We start from the raw sequence: 23,877 nt of genomic DNA on the forward strand, positions 1-23,877 counted from the left end.
CTAAAGGTGCTCCGAAGTGATGCGGAGGCCACATAAGGGGACATGGGTCCTGGCCCTATGAAAAGGCAGTGAACAGATTAAAGGGGAGGCAGGAGTTATTTCAGATGAGCTCTGGTCAACAAGTCACAGCATGGTGTGTCTGTACTTGAACAGCAGAGGGCACACAGGGCCTGTTTCTGAAGGTCTGGGGATTAATACAGCTGGGACCAGCCACATGGCACTGCCTGGGGCCCTCTGCATAGGCCTCACAGCTGTGACCTCCCCAACCCCCACGTCCCACACAGTCCCGCCTTTGCCCACCCCTTAACTCCCAAGCAGAGGGGCCTGACCCCGGGCACAGTGTGGGATGAAAAAGCTGGGGGTCTCATTTGCATGAGTGGACCCTCCCTCTGTCAGAGCTTGAAGAGGGGAGGGAGAGACTTGGGGGAAGCTCTGCTTCAGCTGTGGGGACACAGAGGACAGGACGCGGTGATCATCTCCACCATGGCCTGGTCCCCTCTCCTGCTCACCCTCCTCGCTCACTGCACAGGTGACTGGATACAGGGATAGTGGAGGGGAGTCTGGGAGGAAACATGGGACCCTACTCGCTCCTCATGTCTCTAGCGCCAGCATCACCATCTCTGTGTCTCTCCCTCTTCCAGGCTCCTGGGCCCAGTCTGTGCTGACCCAGCCGTCCTCAGTGTCTGGGGCCCCGGGACAGAGTGTCACCATCTCCTGCTCCAACATTAGGGGTAGTTATGTGCACTGGCATCAGCAGCTCCCAGAAACAGCCCCCAAAACCCTCATCTATGATAATAACAAACGACCCTCTGGGGTCCCCGACCGATTCTCTGGCACTAAGTCTGGCAGCTCAGCCTCCCTGACCATCAGTGGGCTCCAGGCTGCGGATGAGGCTGATTATTACTGCTCAGCATGGGACAGCAGTCTAGATGCTCCCACAGTGCTCCAGGCCCATGGGGAAGTGAGACAAAAACCAGCTGTTCCCAGTGCAATGGGGCTTCCTTGGGCCGAACTCACTTCTCAGACAAGACAGCTGCCTTCTTTGTGAGTTTGACCTAAACGTGAGGGCTGAGACCCACCCCAGGGAACTTTGTCTAGATAGTGTCCTCGTCTCTCTAAATCTGTCCTTGTTGGCAACACATTGACTGATTTTCTCAAACAGAGCACAAGTTCTTAGACGTGGGGCGGGCTGCTCTGGGGACAGATAACCAGAGTCTATGCAGCTGCCCCTTTTCTCCTTAATGAGGAAAATGAGCCTTTCCTCGCTTTCATGGTCGTCAGAGCGGGGACCACCCCATAAAGTGGACCGTCCTGCCCAGCACGGACTCTGCTCTTCCAGGGGTGACAGCACACACCTTCCCATCTCTCCCAGGCTCCAGTGATCATGGCGGGTCGAGGAGCCCTGTGTCCCAGATATGAGGCACTGAGATGTGGGGTGCTATGTGAGGATGGAGGCCCGGAAGGTACTCCAGGCACAGAGCTGGCCTGAGACCCTCACTGGGGACCTGAGACTTCGGATATGATGTCAGGAGAGGGGCGATTGTCAAAGAAGATTTGGGACCTGAAGCCAGGAACCTTCTTCATGGGATACGAAAGTGTCGAGGTACCCAACAGTTGCTGGGAAATGCTGAGTCCACCCCAGGGAAGGGGGTGAACTTGGCCCATGGATGACAGGTCCTTACAGTGACACCAGTTCAGACCATGGGGACTCCCTTGAGTGGATCTCGTGATCAAACAGGCACTGACTGTGTCGTCCTGTCCCTTCAGACCTCACTGGAGCTTTCCAACTATCCAGGCTTGAGGCAGGCTGTGGGACAATAAGATTGGAAGTCTCCATTTAGTGCCAATGTCACCTCCTTTTGAAGTTCTTGATGAACCCAGATCCGAGGTCACAATCTCCTGCACAGGATGCAGCGAACACATTGGGGTCACCATGGCAATGGTCTCAAGTGTTCCCAGGCAGAGCCCCTACCTTGTGACCTAGGACAGAGGTGATTGACCCTTAGGGGTTCAGCCCTCATCTCTGACTCCTGCTTTGTACTCGTGGCCTCTTGACCAACTTTGGGCTCCAGCCTGATGAGGAGGCTGATTATCACTGTCACATGACTAAATACAACGCACTGCCACATAGAACTCCCATCCCAGCAGGAAGTGAGGTGAACTTCTGCCCTGCACACCTCTGTCTCTGACTGTGTCCAACACCAGCTCAGGTAAAGGATTCTGCTGTCACATGTACTATTAAACCTGGTGGCTTCATGTTCTCACCCTGGTCTATGTTTATAAGGTCAATAAAAACACCTCGTATTCCTACCGGTCTCCAGTGCAAACAGAATCACTTTGTACCAGACACACGAGACTCCTCAGAGTTGCCGGCAAAGCTGGCGAGGAAAGCAGAAGTCCAGCACAAGTGACCTGGGAGAACCAGGTGGCCCTCTACCAACCCCTGGCATGTCCCCTGCTCTCAGCCCAAGTTACCCTCCTTCTTCCCTGAGCCCTGACACCCTAAGGAAGCTGGGTTTCTCTCTCTCTCTCGTGAGATGTCACTCTTGGGGAGGTCCTGTCTTCCTTGTACTTGAAGACCCCTCCCCATGATGGACATGGCTTCAGACCCACCACGTCCTCACTTTCTCCAGTGAATCCCCATGACTTCCAAATCTTTTCTCCCACTGGTTCTCTGTTGGATATGATATTCAATAAAAAATCAATTCTTTTGCACATAGACCTTATCAACCCAACCGCCATTAAATGCATGGAGCTCGTAACACAGGAACTTGATCAGGCCCAATGCAGATTTGGTAAAAGGTCACGAGGTGTCCTCAGGCCAGGAGTGAAGGAGCGACCTCTAGAAGCAGGTGACAGCTTCATTCACAGGAATGTTCTTTTTGTGTCAATCCTCGTGTTGAGAGAAATGGCAAAACTAGAGTAAAATATAGATTTAATGTGTCAGAGAATCCTAAGAAAATAAGTACTGCCGAGAAGACATTCAAAGACAGAGGAGATCCCACAGATGTTATCGAGAACACACGACATCTTGTTCCCGGACAGTGTTATAATGTCATGGAAAAGACAGACCCAAAAAGCCAAGACGCTTGCAGTGGGGACTGGGGACCCTAACTGGGCCCCTGACAAAAGCAACAGTATCAACCACATATTTCCAAACGTCTGGGTGACACAGGCTGAATTATGACCACATATGAACGAACAGGGTTCTCTGGGAACTTTAGAGGATCTAGGTTCAGGAACATCATGTGCTGGTAATGAACCAGGCAAAGCCAACTCAACCATCAGGCAATCCCAAAATTTCTGAAAACAGAGCACTTCATTTGGATATCTGGAGGTCAGTAGTGACTTGGAAAAATTAATGGCTCCATCCCACACCACAGAGGGAAGCTTCTCATTCTACTGCCCTGGGTAGTGACATCAGAAAGATCCACCTGCAAATATCAGAAACCCTTCCAGGAGAGCTGGGTGGTGTGAAATGGGCTGGAGGCTGTGGGGGGGTCTGGGCCCAGCAGGGGGCGCTGGGGGTCGGGTCATGAGAGCTCAGGGTCTGGGCCAGGCAGGCTGGGAAAATGCTCCACTGGCTCTTGCACACTTGGGCAGCAGCGTCCTCACTGAAGTGTGACTTTCTTGCACCTGGGGCCCCTGGAGCCACATAAGCAAGGGCTCTAGCTCACACCCTGGCTGCCTACTCCATCCTCCACTGCTCCTGGAGTCACAGCTCCGGCTGCAGTTCAGGCAGGATAGACAATCTCACATCTAGAACCAATCTGCAAGAAAACAAATCACCTACAATGCTACCTGGACATAGGTAAAGAGACAGCTGGGGAGGCGAGGGTCTGAAATCCAGCAATGAGACTTCAGCAAGCAGAGCTCCGGGCTCTGTGTCGTGGTCCTCATTCCTCACCGCACCCTCCTCTCTCGTAGGACACGGGGTTTCCTTTCGCATGAGGAGGAAAGACGGGGTGTGGGGTTGGCACTGCGCTGCTCCCATCATCTGTGCACAGGTGGTTGACCGTCCATTCTTGTTGTCACCTCGTGACCCTCCTTCTCTCCTTCTAGGCTGTGGAGTCAGACTGAGCTGCCGCTGCCGCTCACAATGTCTGGGTCTCTGCTTACAAATACATTAATTAATTAATGATAGGATTATATTATATAATATATAAACATTACATATACATATATAAGTAGTATATGTAACACATTATATTTCAATTAGTAATATAAAAGTATATTAGGTAATATATAAATATGATATAGAATACATAAACAATCATGATATAAGTTAATATTATAACACATAGTTTATATCCTGTTTCATGTTATATATATGTTATATATAGACACACTGGCTCCAGACCTGCCAAGTAGGAAAGAGTTATTCTGGCCCACGGTGCTTTGAGAATGTCTGAGACACGTTCCAGGGTTGGCTCAGGGCTCCCTTCAGAGGTCGGGAATCCTGGCTAATTACCGTGACTTCCCATATGTTCATGATAAAATAGATAATAAATGCATTAGCTTTAAAACTGTCGTAATTTTAGTTATTTGTCAGCAGCATGGTCTTGGTCGTTTATTTCTGTCTTTTAGAGTGACTATGGAAGCCCATATCGCTTCTGTTTCTCAGATATTTATATTACTCTTTCTACATCTTTCTTATCCTCCTAAGATCGAAGTCATCTTCATCTTGAATGTGGTGCACATCAAATTACACATTGTTCTCCACTATTGAAGAATCCTTCGTTTAAAAGGCACCGTAATTTGGTACGAATCTTTGTCTGAAATCTGTTGGGGTCTCAGACACGGCTCATGAGCAATGAGAACAAAAACAATGCGCATTTCATGAAGCAGACCAGGTACTAACGATTCTGAATCGAATATGAGATCATATTTTATTTCCCACTGCGGAAAATGATCTCTGTAGTTATCTTTCAAAAATTAACGAGAAATTTTATCTCCCTGCTGTTCCCCTTGACCCCAAACCCCCTCATCTGTTCTTCCCAGTTCTTTCTGCTCCTGGGAGACTGTTAAGAGGAGAGGGAGTTTTAAAATTCTCACGATGTTCGCACCAACTTGTTCAGATAGTATAATTTTCATTTCCGGTTCCAAGTTACATGTTTCCTTTTTCTTTTAAATCTGGTGTTGGGAGGAAGCTCATAATGTCGTGGTGACATCATCTCCCTGCTTGGCAAACCCTGCAGGGCATTGAAGCCGCTCCAGGGGGTCCATGGCTCCTCACAGCAGAGGAGAGCTTCCCCTCCCCCGCCAAGGCTGGCAGTGTAGCTTCGTGTGTGGGAGCCCAGCCCTGGGCTCTCACTGCTGAACTGGGAACCGTTGACAGGATGGTGACATTGGGAGACCCCTGTCCCTTCACACATCGCATGTGACCGGGATTTCCCACCGAGGCTGCTGCTGTGGGAGGGATGCCCGCTACTCGTCCTCCAGGGAGACAGGAAGGGACTGGACTGGGGAGGAGAGACAGCTTACGGGCAGGGGTGAGTGTTGGGGTGCACTAGATTGTCGCCTCCAGAATATGGAGAAAGCAGCATCTCATCATCCAACTCTCAGCCTTTCCAGAGGGGGAATTTGGAACTGAGGTCACCAGACACAGGAGAGACCATTTTGGTGAAAGGCCTGAAGTCTCTTCATCCATGTCTCAGTCACCACGGCATCTGGTCTGTGTGAGGTCCCAGCATCTGCCTCTTTCAAGACCTCGCCCAGGGACATCAGGGTGACTCTGGGTCAGGAAGAGACAGAAAGCTGATTTGCATGAGGCACCTTCTCCTCCTAATGAGTCTGTGAAACTTAAAAAGGCCTGAGGACACCACAGTACAGCCCAGGAGCCTGAGGAGTCCGTGACCTGTGAGTGTGCCCACCATGGCCTGGACGGTACTTCTGCTGGGGCTCCTCGCTTATGGCTCAGGTCAGGGAATGCGACTCTACATATTGGGGGTTCATAACGGCAGGTTCTCCAGGTGACCTAGTTTCATGACAACTGTGTGTCTCCTTTGGTTTTAGGGGCGAATTCTCAGACTGTGGTGACTCAGGAGCCATCGCTGTCAGTGTCTCCTGGAGGGACGGTCACACTCACCTGTGGCCTTAGCTCTGGGTCAGTCTCCACCAGTAACTACCCCAGCTGGCACCAGCAGACCCCAGGCAGGGCTCCCCGCGTGCTTATCTACAGCACAAACAACCGCCCCTCTGGGATCCCTAGTCGCTTCTCCGGATCCATCTCTGGGAACAAAGCCGCCCTCACCATCACGGGGGCCCAGCCTGAGGACGAGGCCGACTATTACTGTAATCTGGGTATGGGTAGTGGCATTTCCACAGTGATGTGAACCCACAGGGAAGTGCAACCAAAACCTCCTCACGTGCTCAGAATGGCTCAGCCTCAGAGGCAGAAGGGAAGAGAGAGGGTGGAAATGACCATCATGCCATGGGGCGGGGGCTCCAAGGCCCTGTTCTCCTGCCCAGTGGTTCATCACCACGTGTCCTCCATTCTCTCCAGGGTGACTCCACAAGACTGGTTTCCACTCTCCCTGTCTGCCTGTAATAACGGGGAGGGGCTCAGCTCCTAAATATGTCAACCACAGTGAGACTCAGAGACCCCACTGCTCCCTCTGAGTCTCCTCTGATGCAAAGAGCATGAGCAGATACACTCTCATTCATTGCTTGTCCCTGCAGATCACCTGGATAGTTCACTTAGCGTTAAAATGGGAGTCTCACTGCACTTGCTGGGATTGCAGTTCCTCAAACTAGGCCAACTGTGTGAGAAACCTGTGTTCTTCTGCAGGAATCTGTTTTAACAATCTCTCCAGGAGGTTTTTATGAACATTAAAGTTTAAGAAGTACCTCTACTTCTATAATTCTGAACTTATTCTTGAAAATTTCTGTTTAAAATTCAATTATTTTAACAAGGTAGGACAAAATCTCTCCCATTCAAAAATCAGGGACACTCAGAAACAAAATTCAAATCTCAGGACATCTTTGAAAACTGCGATTTATTTCAAGTTAACCAGAAATTGGAAGGAATTTCCACAAGCACGTGCTCTCTAAGGATGCATTTTGTGGCTCATGGGAATATGTATGCTGTTAGAAGGCGTCTAGTGTAGAAGTGGCTTCCAGAAGCTTCTACCTGAGCTGACTCCCCTGACGTCAGGACAGGAGGAGCAGGGCTGCAGGTTGTGTCACTACGCGAGCTCCCCCTAAGGCGTCCGGCACTGGGCCGTGACAGGAGAGAGTGAAATTAGGAATTGTTTGTTTTTTCTCCAATAAGAAAAATCTTGTTAGAAAAATATTGTGTTGAGGCAATGCAAAATAAATTTAAAGGAAGAATGAATTCTATAAGGCATGTGATCTGTATGGCTTTTTGCACAATTGGATTCCCGGATTGGCTCAAGGAAGAGAAATAGGATATTGGGGAAAAAATTATGAAGTCTGAATAAAGCCTGCAGCGGAGTAAATATTATTACTCCAATGTTCTTTTTTTAAAGAAATGACTGTGGTTTTCCAAGATTATAGCATTATGTGGATGTTTCTGTATTAACTTTTCAAGCTTTCTGCAATTGCTATATTATCACAAAATTCAAACTTTTATAACACACTCAGATGAAAATATTCTCTATTCCTTCCCCCGAGGATAAGGGTCTAAACCATAACTGCTGTGCTGTACGAGGTGCCAGAGCAGGTGATAAAACTTTTCAAACTCGACCCAGGGCCAAGTGTTATATTTTTGATATCATCTTCTCTAAAAAAACAAGCAAACATATTTTTAAAGTAGTAGTCCTACTTGCCATTTACCAGCTCGATGATCCTATAAATGATCTCCCTGGAATGAGATAACTGTAATCTCTCATCAGTCCAATTACTGGAGGAAACCGTTTAAAACTGGTGCCAGGAGATTTCCAGTTTGGATAATACGAAGTGTTCCCTTCTTCCCAGATCCTCTGTCTTATGAGTACAGGATCCAGACATCATACAGCAAATAGCATAGTTGTCTCTACAAGGTGAAAAGAAGGTAGACTTCGCACATCCTCAGAAGTGGTGGGATGACAGGATGTCATGTCCTTGGGACCTTATTACCTCCCTACAGTCAAGGTGGGATGAGACAGGGACATGGGACCGTGGAACAACAACGAGAGGAATAGACAGGTAGATAAATAGGTAGATTATGATGATGATAGACAGATAGATAGATAATAGATATATAGACAGAAAAAAGAACAAAAGAACAAACAAAAGATTATAGATATATAGACAGAAAAGAACAAACAAAACAAAATAAAGAAATGAAGAATCAGAAAACAGAGACTTCAAGAAAATCCTATCTTGCTGGCCATTTGCCATGCTCTAATCCTACCATTAACTTCCCCTTGAAGCCGTCGCCAGGGGGAGCTGTGGGTCTGTCCTGAGCTTTGAGGTCTGAAACCCAGTCAGAGGGTAGTAAGTGAATGGGCCCTGTGACCATGGTCATGCATGGCCTGAGTTACAGATGACAGCAGGTGCTTCCTCTCAAGGGACAGACTCAGTTCACAAGCATCTGAGCCTCCTCCTGGGAGTGAAGCTACACGCTGGGCTCAAACGCAGAACTAGATGGTGCTCTGCACTCATATGTGCATGTTGCCCCACCAAACACAGTCTCCACCCAGGGAGCTGAGGAGGAGAGGAAGGGACATCCCAGAGACCAGCGCCAGCCTGAGTCCAGGGGACGTTGGAAAGCCCCCAACATGACCTGAGCTCCTTTTTTCTCAGGCTGTGGTGACTCAGGAGCCATAACAGACCATGTCCTCTGGCATGACGGTCACTCTCACCTTTGGCTCCAGCACAGGAGCTGTTGCCGGTGGTCATCGTCAACACTGGTTCCATCAGAAGAATGGACAAGCCCACAGCATACTGATTTATGATACAAGCAATGAACTCTCCTGGACCCTGCATGGTTCTTGGGTTCCATCCTTGGAGGTAAAACTGCTCTGACCCTCTAGGGCCCCACCTGAAGCTGAGGCTGAGTATGTCTGCTCATTGGACTACAGTGGAACATGACACGATGAGAGACCCACATGACGAACCAGGACATAACCCTTGTCTGCAATGATCCTGGGCACAAATGTCATCAGTCAATATGGGGATCAGATGACCAGACCACTGAGCCCTCAGGGTGGCCTAACGTTGACCACCCTTAGCGAGAAAGATGAAGGAAAGGGTCTGAATTGCTTTCCATGCTCCGTGAGGAGTTCTCATGTGAAGGAAATTGATGAATGAGTTGGGAGAAACTGGCCCAGAAAAAGTACAATTCAAATACTTTATGTTCCAAAAGTAATAGTAACGTCTGTGTCTCATCTAAGGTTTGAGACCAAATGTGTTTCCTCCAAAAGAATCACCTTCGATGATTTTGGTGTCAGCTGAAAACAAAGAAATCACCTTCTGTACATTATAGATGTTTATTAGGGTTCATTGTAATGCAAATCATGTGTATTCTTAACATTTTAACAGTCTTAAAAATATTTCTGGTTGAAGGTTTTCTTCTTTCCTAATGAATTGAATGGTGTCCCCAAAGAGACTGTCTTTTGAAGTTCTAACTGAAGAACTAAGGAAGTTATTTGAAAATGGGGTCACTGCAGATGTAATGAGAGAAGATGAGGCCATACTTGGGAAGGGCGGCCTCCTGATGCCATATGACCGCTGTCCCTTTAAGAAGAGGCCCGTGTGGAGATGGAGAGATGCAGGGAGAACACCGTGTGAGGATGGAGGCCGACACTGAGCTCACACGGCTGAAAGCCAAGGAACGCCGGAGGTTGCCGGCCATCCACCAGCAGCCAGGAAGAGGCGAGGGAGGCTTTCCTGCAGCTTTCGGAGTGAGCTGGGCCCTGTGCTCCAAAGTTTGGACTTCCAGCCTCCAGAGCAGTAAAAGATAAGTTTCTGTTGTTTATCAACCACCCAGTGTAAGGTCGTTCTTTATAGCAGTGGGAACAGAGCAAGACAGAAATGGATCCTGAGAAGTAGGGGTGATGCTGTCAGAATTCCCTAAAAGGCGTCCTTGCTGTAAAGCTGCAAGATCATGGCTGAACGCTGCTCCTGTTCTAGGGTTTTGTGGAAGGACAACCTTGTGAGCAATGGAATTGGATATTCAGTTAAAATGATTTCTAAGCCTAGAGTGGAAGGGGCTTGGCTTCGCCTGACTGCTTATGGTAAAGTGAGAGCCGAGAGGAAGTTTTAAAAACAGAATCATAAAGAAAATGGAAATAGTACTTAAAGATACTTCACATTCTGGGACTGATCCAATTATGTGCAGTTAGCACACAAAGAGTGTGACCAAGCAACCACGTGACCAGGAGCTGAGAGCCCATGGACCATCTGCCCAGTCACCAGGAGCTAGCCTCCAAGCCGATGGAAGAATTCCCTGGGAGGAGATTCAGAGATCATCAGAGCTCCCACTGGCATCAAGGCCCAGAGACGAGGGCTGGGAGGAGGCAGAGAGGTTTCAAAGGGGCGCTTTCAGCACACAGGGGACCTGGGCGCTTCCCACTCAGGGCCACCTCACATCACATTCTCTGTGCTCCCCTCCCAGCTGGTCTGTGCTCCCCTCCCAGTTGCTCTGTGCATCTGGCTTCCACAGGTGTGGCTCTGGCAGGCGTGGTGTGGGCAGGGCCCGTGGCCACCCCTCCAGGCAGCAAACTTTGGTGGCATCATCTGTTTGCAGCATTTTCACCATTAACTGAATGGACAGTCCTGGGGCGTGGCTGCATCCACTTACATTTTAGAGCAGGAAATCTTGTGGCTGTGGTGTCATCCTACGGGGCTGTGGGGTCGAGTTTCCCCCGGCCTCTAACATCTTGTGTTCTCAGAGGCTGGGGTGGCCTCAGGGGCTTGTTGTGCATGGCCCCAGAGGAGGTGGTCAAGTGCATTCTTGTCAGACCCAAAAAGATTTATATTTAACATACAACTTTATGAAAACAATGTGATCTTAAAAAGAAGAGCTAATATAATCAGTAATCACAGAAAATGGACAAGATTGGCAAAGGAAAAGTTACACTCTCCCCCACACACATATTCAAGTCTAAATTCAGCTTGGCTGGTATTTAGTAACCAAGACAAAATTTAGTAACATATTGATATGAGACAGCTTGATTTTATGTGTAAAGATAAACGTAGAGCAAATTATATTTAAATGAAACTTACAGTAACATAGAAGAAATAAAAAAATCACGTCTCTCATTTGCTAATATGGAGAAAATCCTAAGTGAAAGTAAAATGGGAGAAAAGAATCCAAAAGGACCAGGATCGTTTACCACACCTAACAGTCCAGGGAACATTGCGTGCGTGTCAGACTCTCCACCCCGCAGAAGAGGGCGTTCTCTTCCTGCGTCTCAACCCCATGGACCAGAGGGAGCCTCCCTGTGTGTGTCCCTGAGGAAAAGCTCAGAGTCACAGAAGCAGAACAGCACTGGTCCCTCTGTCCTCAGAGCGTGTTCCCTACAGAGACTCCTCGTGACTCCCCAGTGATCCCTGCAGGGGTGACGGGCAGGCAGGGGGCTGGGAGGGGGCTCAACAGAGGACATGAGTCTGCAGGGAGGATGTGTCAGAGAGACAAGAGTCACAACTCTCTAATCAGCCTATTTCACGCAGCTTCTGTCTTTATTTGTTTCTCAAAACAAAACCAAGAACAACAACATTCTATAAGCACTTTAAAGGAATATCAAAAATTGAAAAAGTAAAAAAGTCTAAGTATATTGTTCAGAAAAAAATTGCAGAATGAAAATTTTAGCATATTTTAAATGTTGGAGACAGAGAAACTGTGCCCTCATTTCTTCACAACTAAGCCGAGAAGAAATTTTGAAATCTCCATATGTGTCCATGGGGGTGTCCATGAGCTGAGATCCGGTGTCCCCCACAGCTTCTCAGAGGAGATCTGGGGTCCAGTGGGTCATGTGAAGTTCATTAGTGCACAGGGTCCCTGATGAGAAGATTATACACAGCAATCGAACCCTCGTATTCCATATCCAAGTGATAAATTCTAGTGATCGTGTCTCCCACACAAAAGTGGGGGACACAGGGAAGTGCCACTCAGGACCCTTCAAAAAAGGCATATTGGCCTTCTTGACAGTAAGTCTCAGTGGAAAGTCTCAAGCTATCAGCAACTAAAGGGTGACCGTCAGCCGCAGAGAGCGGCCTCTACCACACACGTGTGTCCCAGACGAGCCCGTATCCACTGAGAGACAGGAGGGTATAAAGATCAGGTTGGTGGAAAGCGCCCCAGCGACACCGACACAAGGTGACACCTGGCAGGAAGGGAGACCCACCCCTGAGACTGCGGCATGTGCCCTGAGTCACAACTAGGATGCACGATCTGTCCCAAATGATCAGCTACACGGGCACTGGTGTTACGGGGGTGAATGGCGGAATCTCCATGGCACCCAGTGAATTATTTGGGGGATTGATGACTCCATTCCCCCTAAGTCTTGGCTTTGAGGGTTTAGATGTCGTGATGCCTAGACAGGCAGCACTTACACCACAGACACCGTCAAATCGCAATAAACTCACACTCAGCATCACTGTTTATCGGACAATCATCAGGATGAGAGAACGACGTGAAGACAGTCAGAAGATATCAGGACACATGGACCCTAACGAGCAAGGAATCACATAATAGGAAAGAGCCAAGTATCCTGCACAGAAGGGGACACGCCTCCTGGGATGGACGCTGTTCTGAACTTCATCCTGGGACAAGAGGAATTTGTACAGGAGACACCACCTCTGTCCTGACCACTGAACAGCCAAGGGAGCCGCGGACAGAGCGACCCTGAGGAGTCTGAGTGGAGCACGGAGACACCCTGAGGTGATGAGGAGACCACAGGAGGAAACACATGTCCTGGCCCTAAGGACAGAGCAGTTGGGAGGCAGGAGCTGTGTCTGAAGGGCTCTGGTCACCATGTCACACAATGGTGTGTTTGCGCCTGTGCACCAGGGGGCGCTCTGTCCTATTCCTGAAGGTCTGGGGGGGATCAGAGCTGTGACCATCCAGCCACCTGGCACTGCCTGGCACCCTCTGCTCAGGACTCAGTGCTGTTAACTTCTCACCCCTCAGGCCCCACCTAGCCCCACCCTTGCCCACGCCCTAAATACCTCAGGCAAAGGGGCCTGACCAGGGTTCCAGTGAGGGATCAGAAAGCTGGGGGTCTCATTTGCATGAGTGGACCCTCCCTCTGTCAGAGCTTGAAGAGGGGAGGGAGAGACTTGGGGGAAGCTCTGCTTCAGCTGTGGGGACACAGAGAGCAGGACGTGGTGATCATCTCCACCATGGCCTGGTCCCCTCTCCTCCTCACCCTCCTCGCTCACTGCACAGGTGACTGGATATGGGGACAGGGAAAGGGGCCCTGGGAGGACACATGAGGCTCTGCTCCCTCCTCTTGTCTCTAGCCCCAGCATCACCATCTCTGTGTGTCTCCCTCTTCCAGGCTCCTGGGCCCAGTCTGTGCTGACTCAGCCGTCCTCAGTGTCTGGGGCCCCGGGACAGAGTGTCACCATCTCCTGCACTGGAAGCAGCTCCAACATCGGGGATGGTTACTCTGTGCAGTGGTACCAACAGCTCCTGGGAACGGCCCCTAAAACTCTCATCTATGATACTAGCAGTCGACCCTCAGGGGTCCCCGACCGATTTTCTGGCTCCAGATCTGGCAGCTCGGCTACTCTGACCATCCGTGGGCTCCAGGCTGGGGACGAGGCCGATTATTACTGCCAGTCCTATGACAAGAGTCTCAGTGCTCGCACAGTGCTCCAGGCCCATGGGGAAGTGAGACAAAAACCTGCTGTCCCCCTGCAATGGGGCTTCCCTGAGCAGCACCCACATCCCTGATCATATAGCTGCTTCCTTTGGTTGTTTGACCTAAGAAAGGATCTAGAAAATCCGTCCACATCCTTTGAATTCTGCCCTCCCTCAGGCTGTTATACATTGGCAGCTACTCAATGTATAATTTTCTCAAATTGAGCAGCAATTCCTGAATGCCTGGGTCAGGCTGCCACGGGGACAGCGTCAATGACAGGTTGAGGCACAACTAGGAACACAAAATCCAGCTGTGTCTGAGTCAGGACACATTAATAGTGTCCAATATGTGTCCTGTACCAAGTGCTTCTAAAAACAGCCCCGGACCCCTCATCTGCTGTGAGAGCATCAACCCGCAGGGTCCCCAGTGGATTCTCTGGCTCAAGTCTGGCAACTCAGGCTCCTGGACTCTCATTGGGCTGAGGTCTGAGGAAGAAGCTGTGACACTCATGTGACAGAGGCCTCAGTGCTCCCACAGAGCTCAGACCTGTGGGACACTGAAACCAGAACCCCTTTCTCATCTGCCCACTCAGTCTCAGCCTGTGGCTAATGCTGCTGTTGCTGCTGCTGCCACCAGGGGTCGCGAATCACCCAGTGCACTGCCTGGGAGTGATGTTTCCTCCTCTTTCTGTCCTCAGAGTCACTCCCAGGGGCTCATTTCTAGACAATGTGTCTCAAAGGAAGCCAAGTCCAGCTCCCCATCAGCTGGGGACACCGAGACTCTGCACCGATCCTCAGGGACTGAGGTGAGGGGGCCAGCCGGTCATCTCAGACCTGAACTGTGACTATAGAATCCTGCATCTTCATTATTGGTCATTTACCTATTTCCAGAAGTTTCCAGAGCTAAGTTGTTCTCTCGTTAGTCCTCAGTGTGAATGCCTGCTCTCTGTGCTCACGGGGAGGTGTCTTCTGTCCCGGCACCAGAGCATCTCAGGCTGCAGCATCCGTTTGGGGCTCTGAGAATGAGCACGTGTCCATGCCCATCGATGCGAAGAGCTAACCGTCGATTTCTTCTTCTTCAATTACATTGTTTGACACTTGCAGATAGATGGTGAATAATAATGGAGTTAAAGTCACATTGACCTACTCCTGATCTCCATGGCCATGTCCTCCTCCCCGCCCCATTAGCTCAGGTGCTGGCTGTAGGACTAAGTCATTTGTGTGTGGGAGACTGTGAATTACCGTATCATGAATGTACCTCTGTTTCTATTTGTGTTTTCATTAAGAATTTATTTTAAATTTGGTGAAAGATTCTTTCAGGATCTAAAGATATCATATAATTTAACCTATGATCTATTGATATGTGTTACATTAAAGGTTGATTTACATGGAGCTTAATTTATATATAAGCCTGGAATAAATCACATGCGGTAATGTTGCATCCACTTAGTAATCTGATACTGACATATCTGTTAATATTGTATTAAGAACATTTTCATCAATATTTTGTAGCATTGCTCTGTAATTTCCTTTCAATATATTTTATTTGTAAGGTCTAGGTATCATTGTTATACCTACCTCCTACAAGAATTAGGATATTTGTTATGACCTTTGAAACTATCTTATTTTTTTTCTTTTGACATGTGGTATATTTTTTTTATCATATTGTTTTCTGAAACCAATTTTTTTATCTTCCTTGGAAAATACATATTTTATCTATTTTTATTACATGTTAATAATTTTTTTCATTTTTCATTTTCTCTATGTGCCATTTTTATATTGTATAATTATATATCATCCATTTTTAAACAAAATTTGTTCTATTCTGTCATTTTAAAATGGTATATAGATGTGCCAATTAGACCGAATATTTTGGTAATATCTTCCTCATTTGAGTTACATTTATTATGATGGAAAGCTGCTTCTTCCTTGTCTTTCTTTTTGTGTCCCTGGAAGAATTCTAAATGTCTCCCTCTTGGTTGCTGTTCTCTTTATGATATGGGAAATGCTCTACCTGTATTTCATCAAATAAATATAAAGAGATTTTAAAAATGTACAAACCAACACAGTCTCATTGAGCCAGGAAGTGACAGCCTTTCCTCTACTCGCCTGCATGTGAGCCTCGAAGCCGACGAAACCCAGATGCCCCTCTGATGAAGTCTCCTGGCTCAGAGACTCCACGTGGGCCCAAGGAAGACCCTCTCCTCCCTCCAGGGCCACGGCAGTGAGCACCGGGGCAGACCTGGCCGACGCCATTCTGGGAAATGTCCATTTAGGAGTAAATTCAGCTTCAAAGACGGGAGTGGGGGGCAAAACTGTGAAGAAACTGCATCCGTGGGGTTGGAATATAAAGCTTTGTCATCCATTGGTCCCAGAGTCCCACAGACGCCAGGAGTTACAATAGGTTAAACCTCATCCTGGTGCTGACCTGGGTGAAAGGTGAACAAGTCCATTAGAGGAAACTGGTACCCCGTCAACTGCAGCCCTGTGCCAGCCCTCACTGGCGTCCCTTGGCCCTGCTACTCAGGTGAAGGAGACCCCTCTGTGACTGCTCAGCCTCCAGGACCATCCCTGACCACGATCACCAGTGGGCAGGTCACTACAGGTGAGGAGACCGTGCACGTGGTGTGGCTGGAAACCACACATGAAGACGGGGACCCCTGGACAGTCCTCAGGCTCCTTAGGCACCTGCGGAAGCTCCCTGATGGCTTCTGAATCCATCAGTCAACATCTAAAACGTCAATGAGGGGCCGGGAACCCTGACCTTATCTTCAAAAAGCCCCCGTTCCCCTGCCATTCCCCCATCCCTCAGGCTGCTGTCTCTGCTCTCTGCCCTCCCTCTGGAAACCTAGGGACATCGCCTCACCTTGGGGCACCCCTGGAACCTACGCGGGGTGACAGGTCAGGCGAGGTCAGGCCTCGCAGAGTGACTGCTCTGTCTCCTGTTGTAGAAGGAGCGGTCGTCATGGTGAGAGACCCAGCGCTCGAATTTACACTCAGGACATTCAGTTGCACAGTGAAGGAACCCCCTAAACTCCTTAGGAGGCCACACCCACTCCTCTCTGACACCCAAGGCCGCCTGTTCCACGACATCCTCTTCCTGTCACGGACCTATTGGCCTTCATTAACACAGCCCAAAACAAAAGAAAAAGGCAAAGAAAATGTCCTGTTGGTCGTACAGAAATGCCAGGTGGCACAGGTCTGTGCAGGGAGGTCACGCACAGTTTCTGCCCATCAGACCTGACGTTGAGCTCAGAGCTTCATCCATTTGAAACCACTTTTAATCTTGAGTTGTTATTTTGGGTCACCGTGATATTTCTCTTAAGTCACTTTTTTATTTGGATTTCTGATGAGCTCCAAGTACTACATCACGACACACTTGTCGGGCTGGAGAACGCACAGCCCAGTCCTGCGCCAGGAGGATGCGAAACAACAAAACATCTGTGCTACAGCCTCCTGCAGCATCGATTTTGCTATCGGACTGGGGAGAAACAAGTCAGTTTATAATAATCCTCTCCTCTCCCCCCCGCAAACACAGAAGAAGAGATGGAGAAGACTGGGGAAGGGGAGACGCCCGAGGAAACAGTCCAGTCTCTGAAGTGTCACCAGGTGGGGTGGACGGGCCAGTTGCATCAAGGATGGAAGCCTCTCTCTCCTCTTGTCTCTCAGGTAATTCCTGAGAGGTCTTAAAACTCCATGGATGTTTTGGACACGATACTTTTGAAGGCCATGGAGGGGCCAGCCGGCCTCTTCATCTGTGCGCTGTGGAGGGAACACCCAGCACGTCACACACCTCCTTCCTCCACGGCACAAGTCCTCTCGCCTGCACGTGCTGTGCACACAGGGCCACGCGGACTTCCAGCAGAGCTCCCGCCAAAGCTGGCCGGGTCTCGCACATGGCCGGTCTCCTGCTCCATCGCCCTGGGCTCCCTGGAGGTCCAAGAATTCCTGCTCCACGTAAAGCACAGGGACGATGTCGTGGCTTCCCACGCGCTTGACCCTTGCACAGTGAATAGTGACCCCGTGGATGAGTGACACATTCAGATCTGTGGCTCAGAGCATCAGAATTGGCTTTTCTCCTTGGGAACCTGAGAGCTGGGCCATGAACCTGAGCGCCTCGGTGTTTCCATCTGATGAACTCGAATAATAAACAAACCTGCAGGTGGAGCTGGGCTGCGGGTTCTCTGAGTTATGGGTAGAGAGTGTGCAGCTGTGATGGAAGTGATTTCAGCGGGTTCACACTGACATCTGTGTTGTGTAAGTGGAAAATAACTCCTGGGGGGACACACAGTCTCACACACGCACCTCATAAGCAAACACTCATGATCACGCCACACAGAATTACACAAGACACCCCCACCCCAAGCACACAGCCCTACACCACCCAGAGGGAGCTCAGTCACTTCCAGGTGCCGTACAAACATATTTTTCCTAATCTGGAGAATCAGCTCCTTTTTCTACCAAAGCCACATCCCCATTCCCTCCAGGAGCCTGGAGTCCTGTGGGAGCTCAGCCTGACAGCAGCAGGGCTGCCCCCCGTCTCATCTGCGTGTCTCCCTCGGCCGGTGAGGACGTCCAGAACGTGCTCTGTGTCCTCTTGCTCTGAGACCACCTGAGATCACAGAAGAGAACGCTGGGAGGGTCACATTAAGCCACACTTTTTGGGTTCTCTCTGTAAATACCGAAAACCAAATGGAAATCATGGACACGTCAAGGCCGCACAGCAGGCTCAGAGTGCACCTGTGCAAACGCATGGACTTGTACTGGACGCCGTCTCTGCCCCTTCAGGTCGGTGACCAGGACGTTCTTAATCCCAGGAGGAAGTGCTGCTTCTCAGCAAAGCCCCCCCACACAGCTGCCAGCCTGCTGCTGCCACCGTGGATGCTCCTGGGGTCAGACGTCATGGTGTTACAGCTCTGCTCCCACCCACAGGACACAGCGTGGACGCCCACAGCGCGCATTCTCATGGGTGCACATCTGCACTCGAACGAGAAAGAGAGAAAGAAGAGGGAAATTTTGTTTGACAAATTGGAGAGTGAGAAATGAAAGAGAAATGATATTTCAAGAAAAAAATAATCACCCATTTGTCGTGACGGCATTTAGGAGTTCATATGAATCTGTCTGTGGAGCAGCAACTCACATTCCCATCTTGTTGGACTCCAGCTAGGAAGCTGAGGGCTCTCAACTTCTACCACATTTTAACCTCTTGGCTCACAGGTGACAGTTACAACGGAAGGCCAGATGTCCGTCACCACATGACAACTGCCACTGGTCATCATAGAATTTTCAGAATGACCGTACGGGGTCCAACTGCTGTTACGTAGAAAATTGTGTTTTTAATACATAAAAATCTCTCATTTAAGAGGAGTTTTGTATCTATATCTATTAATTTACTGATCAGCATCTCTGCATGTCACTGTCTGCTTGAAAGCCTGGCTCTTCATAGAGTAATTAAGACAAAAAGCAGTATACTTTTAGCAGTGCATTTCTGTAGGTCAATGTGACTGAAGGCAGGGTTGGCAGTGAGTTTTTAGACATGTCATTCCAAGCACAATCGAGAAGAGAAACATTTCATTATTTAGAACTTACGCTGTCCTGATCCAGGGCAGGATGACGGAGGTGGGGCCTGGGCCTCACAGAGCGGGGCTGAGAGAAGTGGGCAGAGGCAGAGAGGATGTTGTTCTAGAATATATAGGAAGAGGTTCGCTGCATGCTTGGTCAGGTGTGGGGGTGTCTCTCGGGTGACTCCACGTGTGTGACTGGGTCAGGGTGTGCGATCACAACGCATTAACTGTAACTCTGTCCTAGTGTCTTCACAGTGCTTCACCCATATGTCGTGGAGGGTGGAAAGATTTTTTTTTTAATATCGAGTCATCATATTAATGAGTTATTTCTTATAAAGCACATATTTTATGTGTTTTGGTTTTGCTTTAGAAGACACTTTTGTTTCCAAAATACTTTTTATTAGGTACTAAGTGTCATCACTCACCGGGAATTGAATGCCGCAGCAGTGACCAACACTGTCAAGGCCATGGACATCCTGTGAGTTTTGTTCTGATTCAGCGTTAGGGAAATCGAGCTGATGTTGTCGGGGAGCCATTTTGTCGAAACCATGAAGTACTAACAGGAATGGAGTACAGAAGTCTGAAGTTCAAAGGCAAAAGCTTGGCTACATAAATGTGTTTTCTGTTGACTGCAGTTTATTAAGGCCATTGTAACTACATTGTGGATTCGATCACTGGTTTAAATAATCATGTTAATGTTCACGAAGCAAGTAGAATAATATCAAGCACATAGCGAGTACCACAGAAGGATCTGGAAAGTAGTTTAAAGAATTTGTGGACTGTGAGGAGCTGGCTCAGGTGAGGAATCTGGCACTGGGTGTCACCCCTTTGTTCCTTTACTTGCAACGTCAACCCCTCAGCACTTGCCCAAACTTCCAACCCCATCCTGAAGCACAGCCTGCATCTTGTGTGGAGACCCCTTCTCTCTGGTGTCCACGGTCTGGGCTGTGGGTTCCTGGCTGCTCCCTGGGGTGGGGGGTGGGGAGGCTGGTGCCCTTGATCACCTTCCTCCGGGTGGAAGAGCAGCAAAGGGATCCGTCTCTCTTCTAAGTAACAAGGTCTCTTCATGAAGAATTCCCCAGTCGTTTCTTAAATGGATCTGCCCCTTCAGGATGAAGATCAGGGCACGTGCAGAGAGTGATGGACACTGGCCTCTGTGCTGGGGAGTGGCCTGTGGGGAGTGGGAGAGAGGGGCCGGTCCACACAGGCCTTCAGCCACAGGATGTGGCATGGTATAAGTGTCCTCTGCCCTTCTGCTCACTAGGCTCAGGACAAGTGATCTCTGAGGGTCACTCACGTATGTCCCCAAGAACATCATGATTTAAAAGGTAGAAGGAGCAAAAGATGACCTCATGCTGAAGACGCCATGTGTGTAAAGTGAGGAGTGAGGTGTGGGGACTCCTGCTGCCTAATAAAAAGCCTCTGCCCCGCGTGGTGGGCCGTGTGCCAGGCAGCGCTGGTGTCCAGATTCTCTCTCTCTCTCTCTCTCCCCTCAGCCCCAGATCACCCAGCCCAGGCATAAGTGAATCAGGTCTCTGAGACAGCAGAGGGCGCTGTGGGTCTGTCCCTGAAGGTCTGTTGGGGACCTCAGCTGGGAAACCAGCCTGGAGCCCTGCCTAGTCCCTCTGCTCTGTGCTCACTGGGACCAGCAGCTGTGAGGCCGAGGGCCCCAGGAGAGTGTCCCCCCAGCCCCACCCTCTCCTCAGCTTTCACCAAATTTAGCCCCAGAGACACCAGGGGGAGGAGCAATTTGCATGAGGGGTTCCTGTCTGCCCTACATGAGGGGAGAAGAGAAGAGGGACTCTGTGCAGTTCTCTCGCTTGCGGGGCTCAGAAGCAGAGTCTGGGGCGTCTCCGCCATGGCCTGGACCCCTGTCCTCCTCACGCTCCTCGCACACTGCTCAGGTGACTGGTGGGGGCTACACGTTGTCTCACTTTATCAGCACATGCTGCGCACAGTGGCCCCCGTCTCACTCTCTGCGTCTCTGCTCCTCTGTTCCAGGGACCTGGGTGCAGTCTGGCCTGAGGCAGGAAGCCTCGGTGTCAGGGTCTGTGGGACAGAAGGTCACCTTGTCCTGCACAGGAAACAGCAACAACGTTGGAAGCTATGGTGCAGGCTGGTACCAGCAGATGCCTGGTGCTGTCCCCAAAACCGTGATGCTCGGGAGATCTCGACCCTCAGGGGTCCCAGATCGGTTCTCCGGCTCCATGTCTGGCAACACGGCCTATCTGAGCATCACGGGCCTCCAGCCTGAGGACGAGGCCGATTTTACTGCTCAGCTTGGGACTATAGCATTAAGAATGACACAGTGCTCCAGCCCCATGAGGATCTGAAACAAAAACCTGCCCGTGTTTCCCTGATCACCCCCACGACTGCCTCTGACAAATGAAGAGGGTGACTGTGGCCAGACAATAGTGTCCACGTCTGACTGTCTGAGCACAGACACACTTTAAAGGGTCAATGAGAGTCGATCGCTCTCATAGTTTATTTCAAATATATATATATATATATATGTATATGCTTATTGAGAAGTAATTTGAATACCATAAATTGCATCCATTTAAAATGTGCAACTTAGTGTTTAGAATATTCACAAGGCTGGGAAACCATCCCCCAAATCTAATTTTAGAACATTTCCATTATCCCTCAGAGGAAGTCCCCACACATCTGCATCACTCCTCACCAGATTTCTACTCTACCCTTGATAACAACTGATCCACTTTCTGTCTCAATACATTTGCCTATTCTGGTCATTTCATATAGATGGAACCAGAGAATAGGTGGATTTTTGTGACTTTTATTTGTTTGTTCTCTTGCAAATATTTCTGAGATCTACTGTTTTGCCCATGGGTGAGTCATCCATTTTTTCTTGTGACATACGATATTCCATTTTTTGGACACCGTCCAGTTCACTACCCATTCATCCACTGTTGGACATTAGATTATTTTTCATCTTCTGTCTGTTATGCATATATCTGCCAAGAACATCTGTTTATGTGCTAGAAACTTATGTGTACAGGATTTTGACTTTGTTTTTGTGTATATTTATTTTTCATTTCTTGAATAGACACCTGAGATTGTGATTGATGAGTCATTTAGTAACTATACATGAAATTTCTCAAGGACCCATCAGAAGTTTTCTAATTTAGCTGCACTGTTAAATTTCTGCCAACAATAAGTTATGGTTCCAATTTCTCCTCATCTTCACAAAAAAACTTATTATTTCTCATTTTTTCTCACAACCCTTCTAGTCTGGGAAAAGTGATAACTCACTTTAGTTTTGAGTTGCAATTCTCTAATGATCAGTGGCACTGAGCATCTTCTCTGCACTGTATTGTGTTTCTCAGTGATGAGTGGCTGAGGCTCTGTGCTGTCTTAGGAATCACGGACTTTGACAAACTTTAAACTGAGCTGTTGCTGAAATCACACACTCAGCCTGTGTTCACCTCAACACAGCAGAACCTTCTTCAGAAACAGGATTCTTCTCAGAAACAGTGGAGTGGGCAGCGGGAGGCCACCATCGCCATGCAAAGACCACAGCACAGGAAAGTCCTGTGGCACCTGCCTGGGACGTGCCCGGCAGCCTCAGGACAGAAACATTTTCCTAGGCCTGATCCCGATTCTCCATCTAACCACGTTTCTCTTTCAGTCACCTGGTCAGTAAAACTGTAGGCCCAGCCTGTGTCATCTGATGCCTCAGCAGAGGCCTCTCCCCTGGGGACAAGGAAATGCCTGGTGCTTAACCTTAGCCCCTTCTCCCTCCACCCCACACAATATCACCACATGGACTCCTGACAGCCACCTGCCAAGGAATGCCTGAGGACAGTGTAAGACGAAATAAAAATTCCAGCCAAAGAGGGAAAAGAGAAGACTTGAATAATGGTAGATATAGATGTGTTGATAAAGAGGATATATTCATATAAAAAACACTGAAAACTATGATTATTTAATTTATCAATATTTTAAACTGAATTTTACAAATACCACACATAACTAATGGGGAATATTAATATTTTTTATATTTATATAAAAACAGTTAAGTCCAAGAATCACCTAAAACATTTTCAAATTAACAAAAAGACATGAGAAATACAGTTTGGCAGTTAAGAACATTAAAAAAAAAAAACAATTGAAAGATGTTGAGGCTGTTGCAGAAACATACAGTACAAACAAATAAACTCAATGTACAGCGTATGGGAATCACATTCACTAGGAATCGGCCCATGGGTGTGTGACTAGAGACAGGGACCTGCTGAGCTGCACAAAGCAGCTGGGCTCTCAGGGCTCTGGGCCACAGGGAGGTGTGTGTCCTGCCACCACTAGGGGCCGCTGTGGGACGGCCCTGTGGTCCCTGCACAATGGCTCAGTGAGGACCATTCACTCAAAGGAGCCTGGGCTTGGGGACTGTTCTCTGTGCTCCCTGAGGGGACTCAGCAGCTGTGTCCTCTCTGGGCTGGCAGAGTCCCCTGAGCAGGGACCTTTGCGTGGTGTCAGCAGGTGCTTCCTCCCAGGACTCTCTCAGAGGGAAAAACCAACCTCCATCCTCAGTCAGGCTGTGAA

At 48.9% G+C, this 23,877-nt stretch overlaps 3 gene segments (V, D, J or C); all 3 read left to right on the plus strand.

The window, feature by feature from the left end:
• Positions 1–416: 416 nt before the first annotated feature.
• Positions 417–23,877, plus strand: part of LOC120586559 (immunoglobulin lambda variable 1-40-like) — a 44,788-nt gene continuing 21,327 nt past the window's right edge. Inside the window, 1 exon segment of the V gene segment in view lies at positions 417–529. Within this exon segment, the coding sequence occupies positions 484–529 (46 nt within the window).
• On the plus strand, positions 5,804–6,721 carry LOC120586557 (immunoglobulin lambda variable 8-61-like). The segment is given in 2 exon segments: positions 5,804–5,920; positions 6,016–6,721. Coding segments are annotated over 2 exon segments (366 nt in total).
• LOC120586558 (immunoglobulin lambda variable 1-40-like) lies at positions 13,243–13,861 on the plus strand. The segment is given in 2 exon segments: positions 13,243–13,336; positions 13,449–13,861. Coding segments are annotated over 2 exon segments (444 nt in total).

Source organism: Pteropus medius, unplaced genomic scaffold (genome assembly GCF_902729225.1).
Source record: "Pteropus medius unplaced genomic scaffold, Ma_sr-lr_union100, whole genome shotgun sequence".
Classification (NCBI taxonomy): Eukaryota; Metazoa; Chordata; class Mammalia; order Chiroptera; family Pteropodidae; genus Pteropus; species Pteropus medius.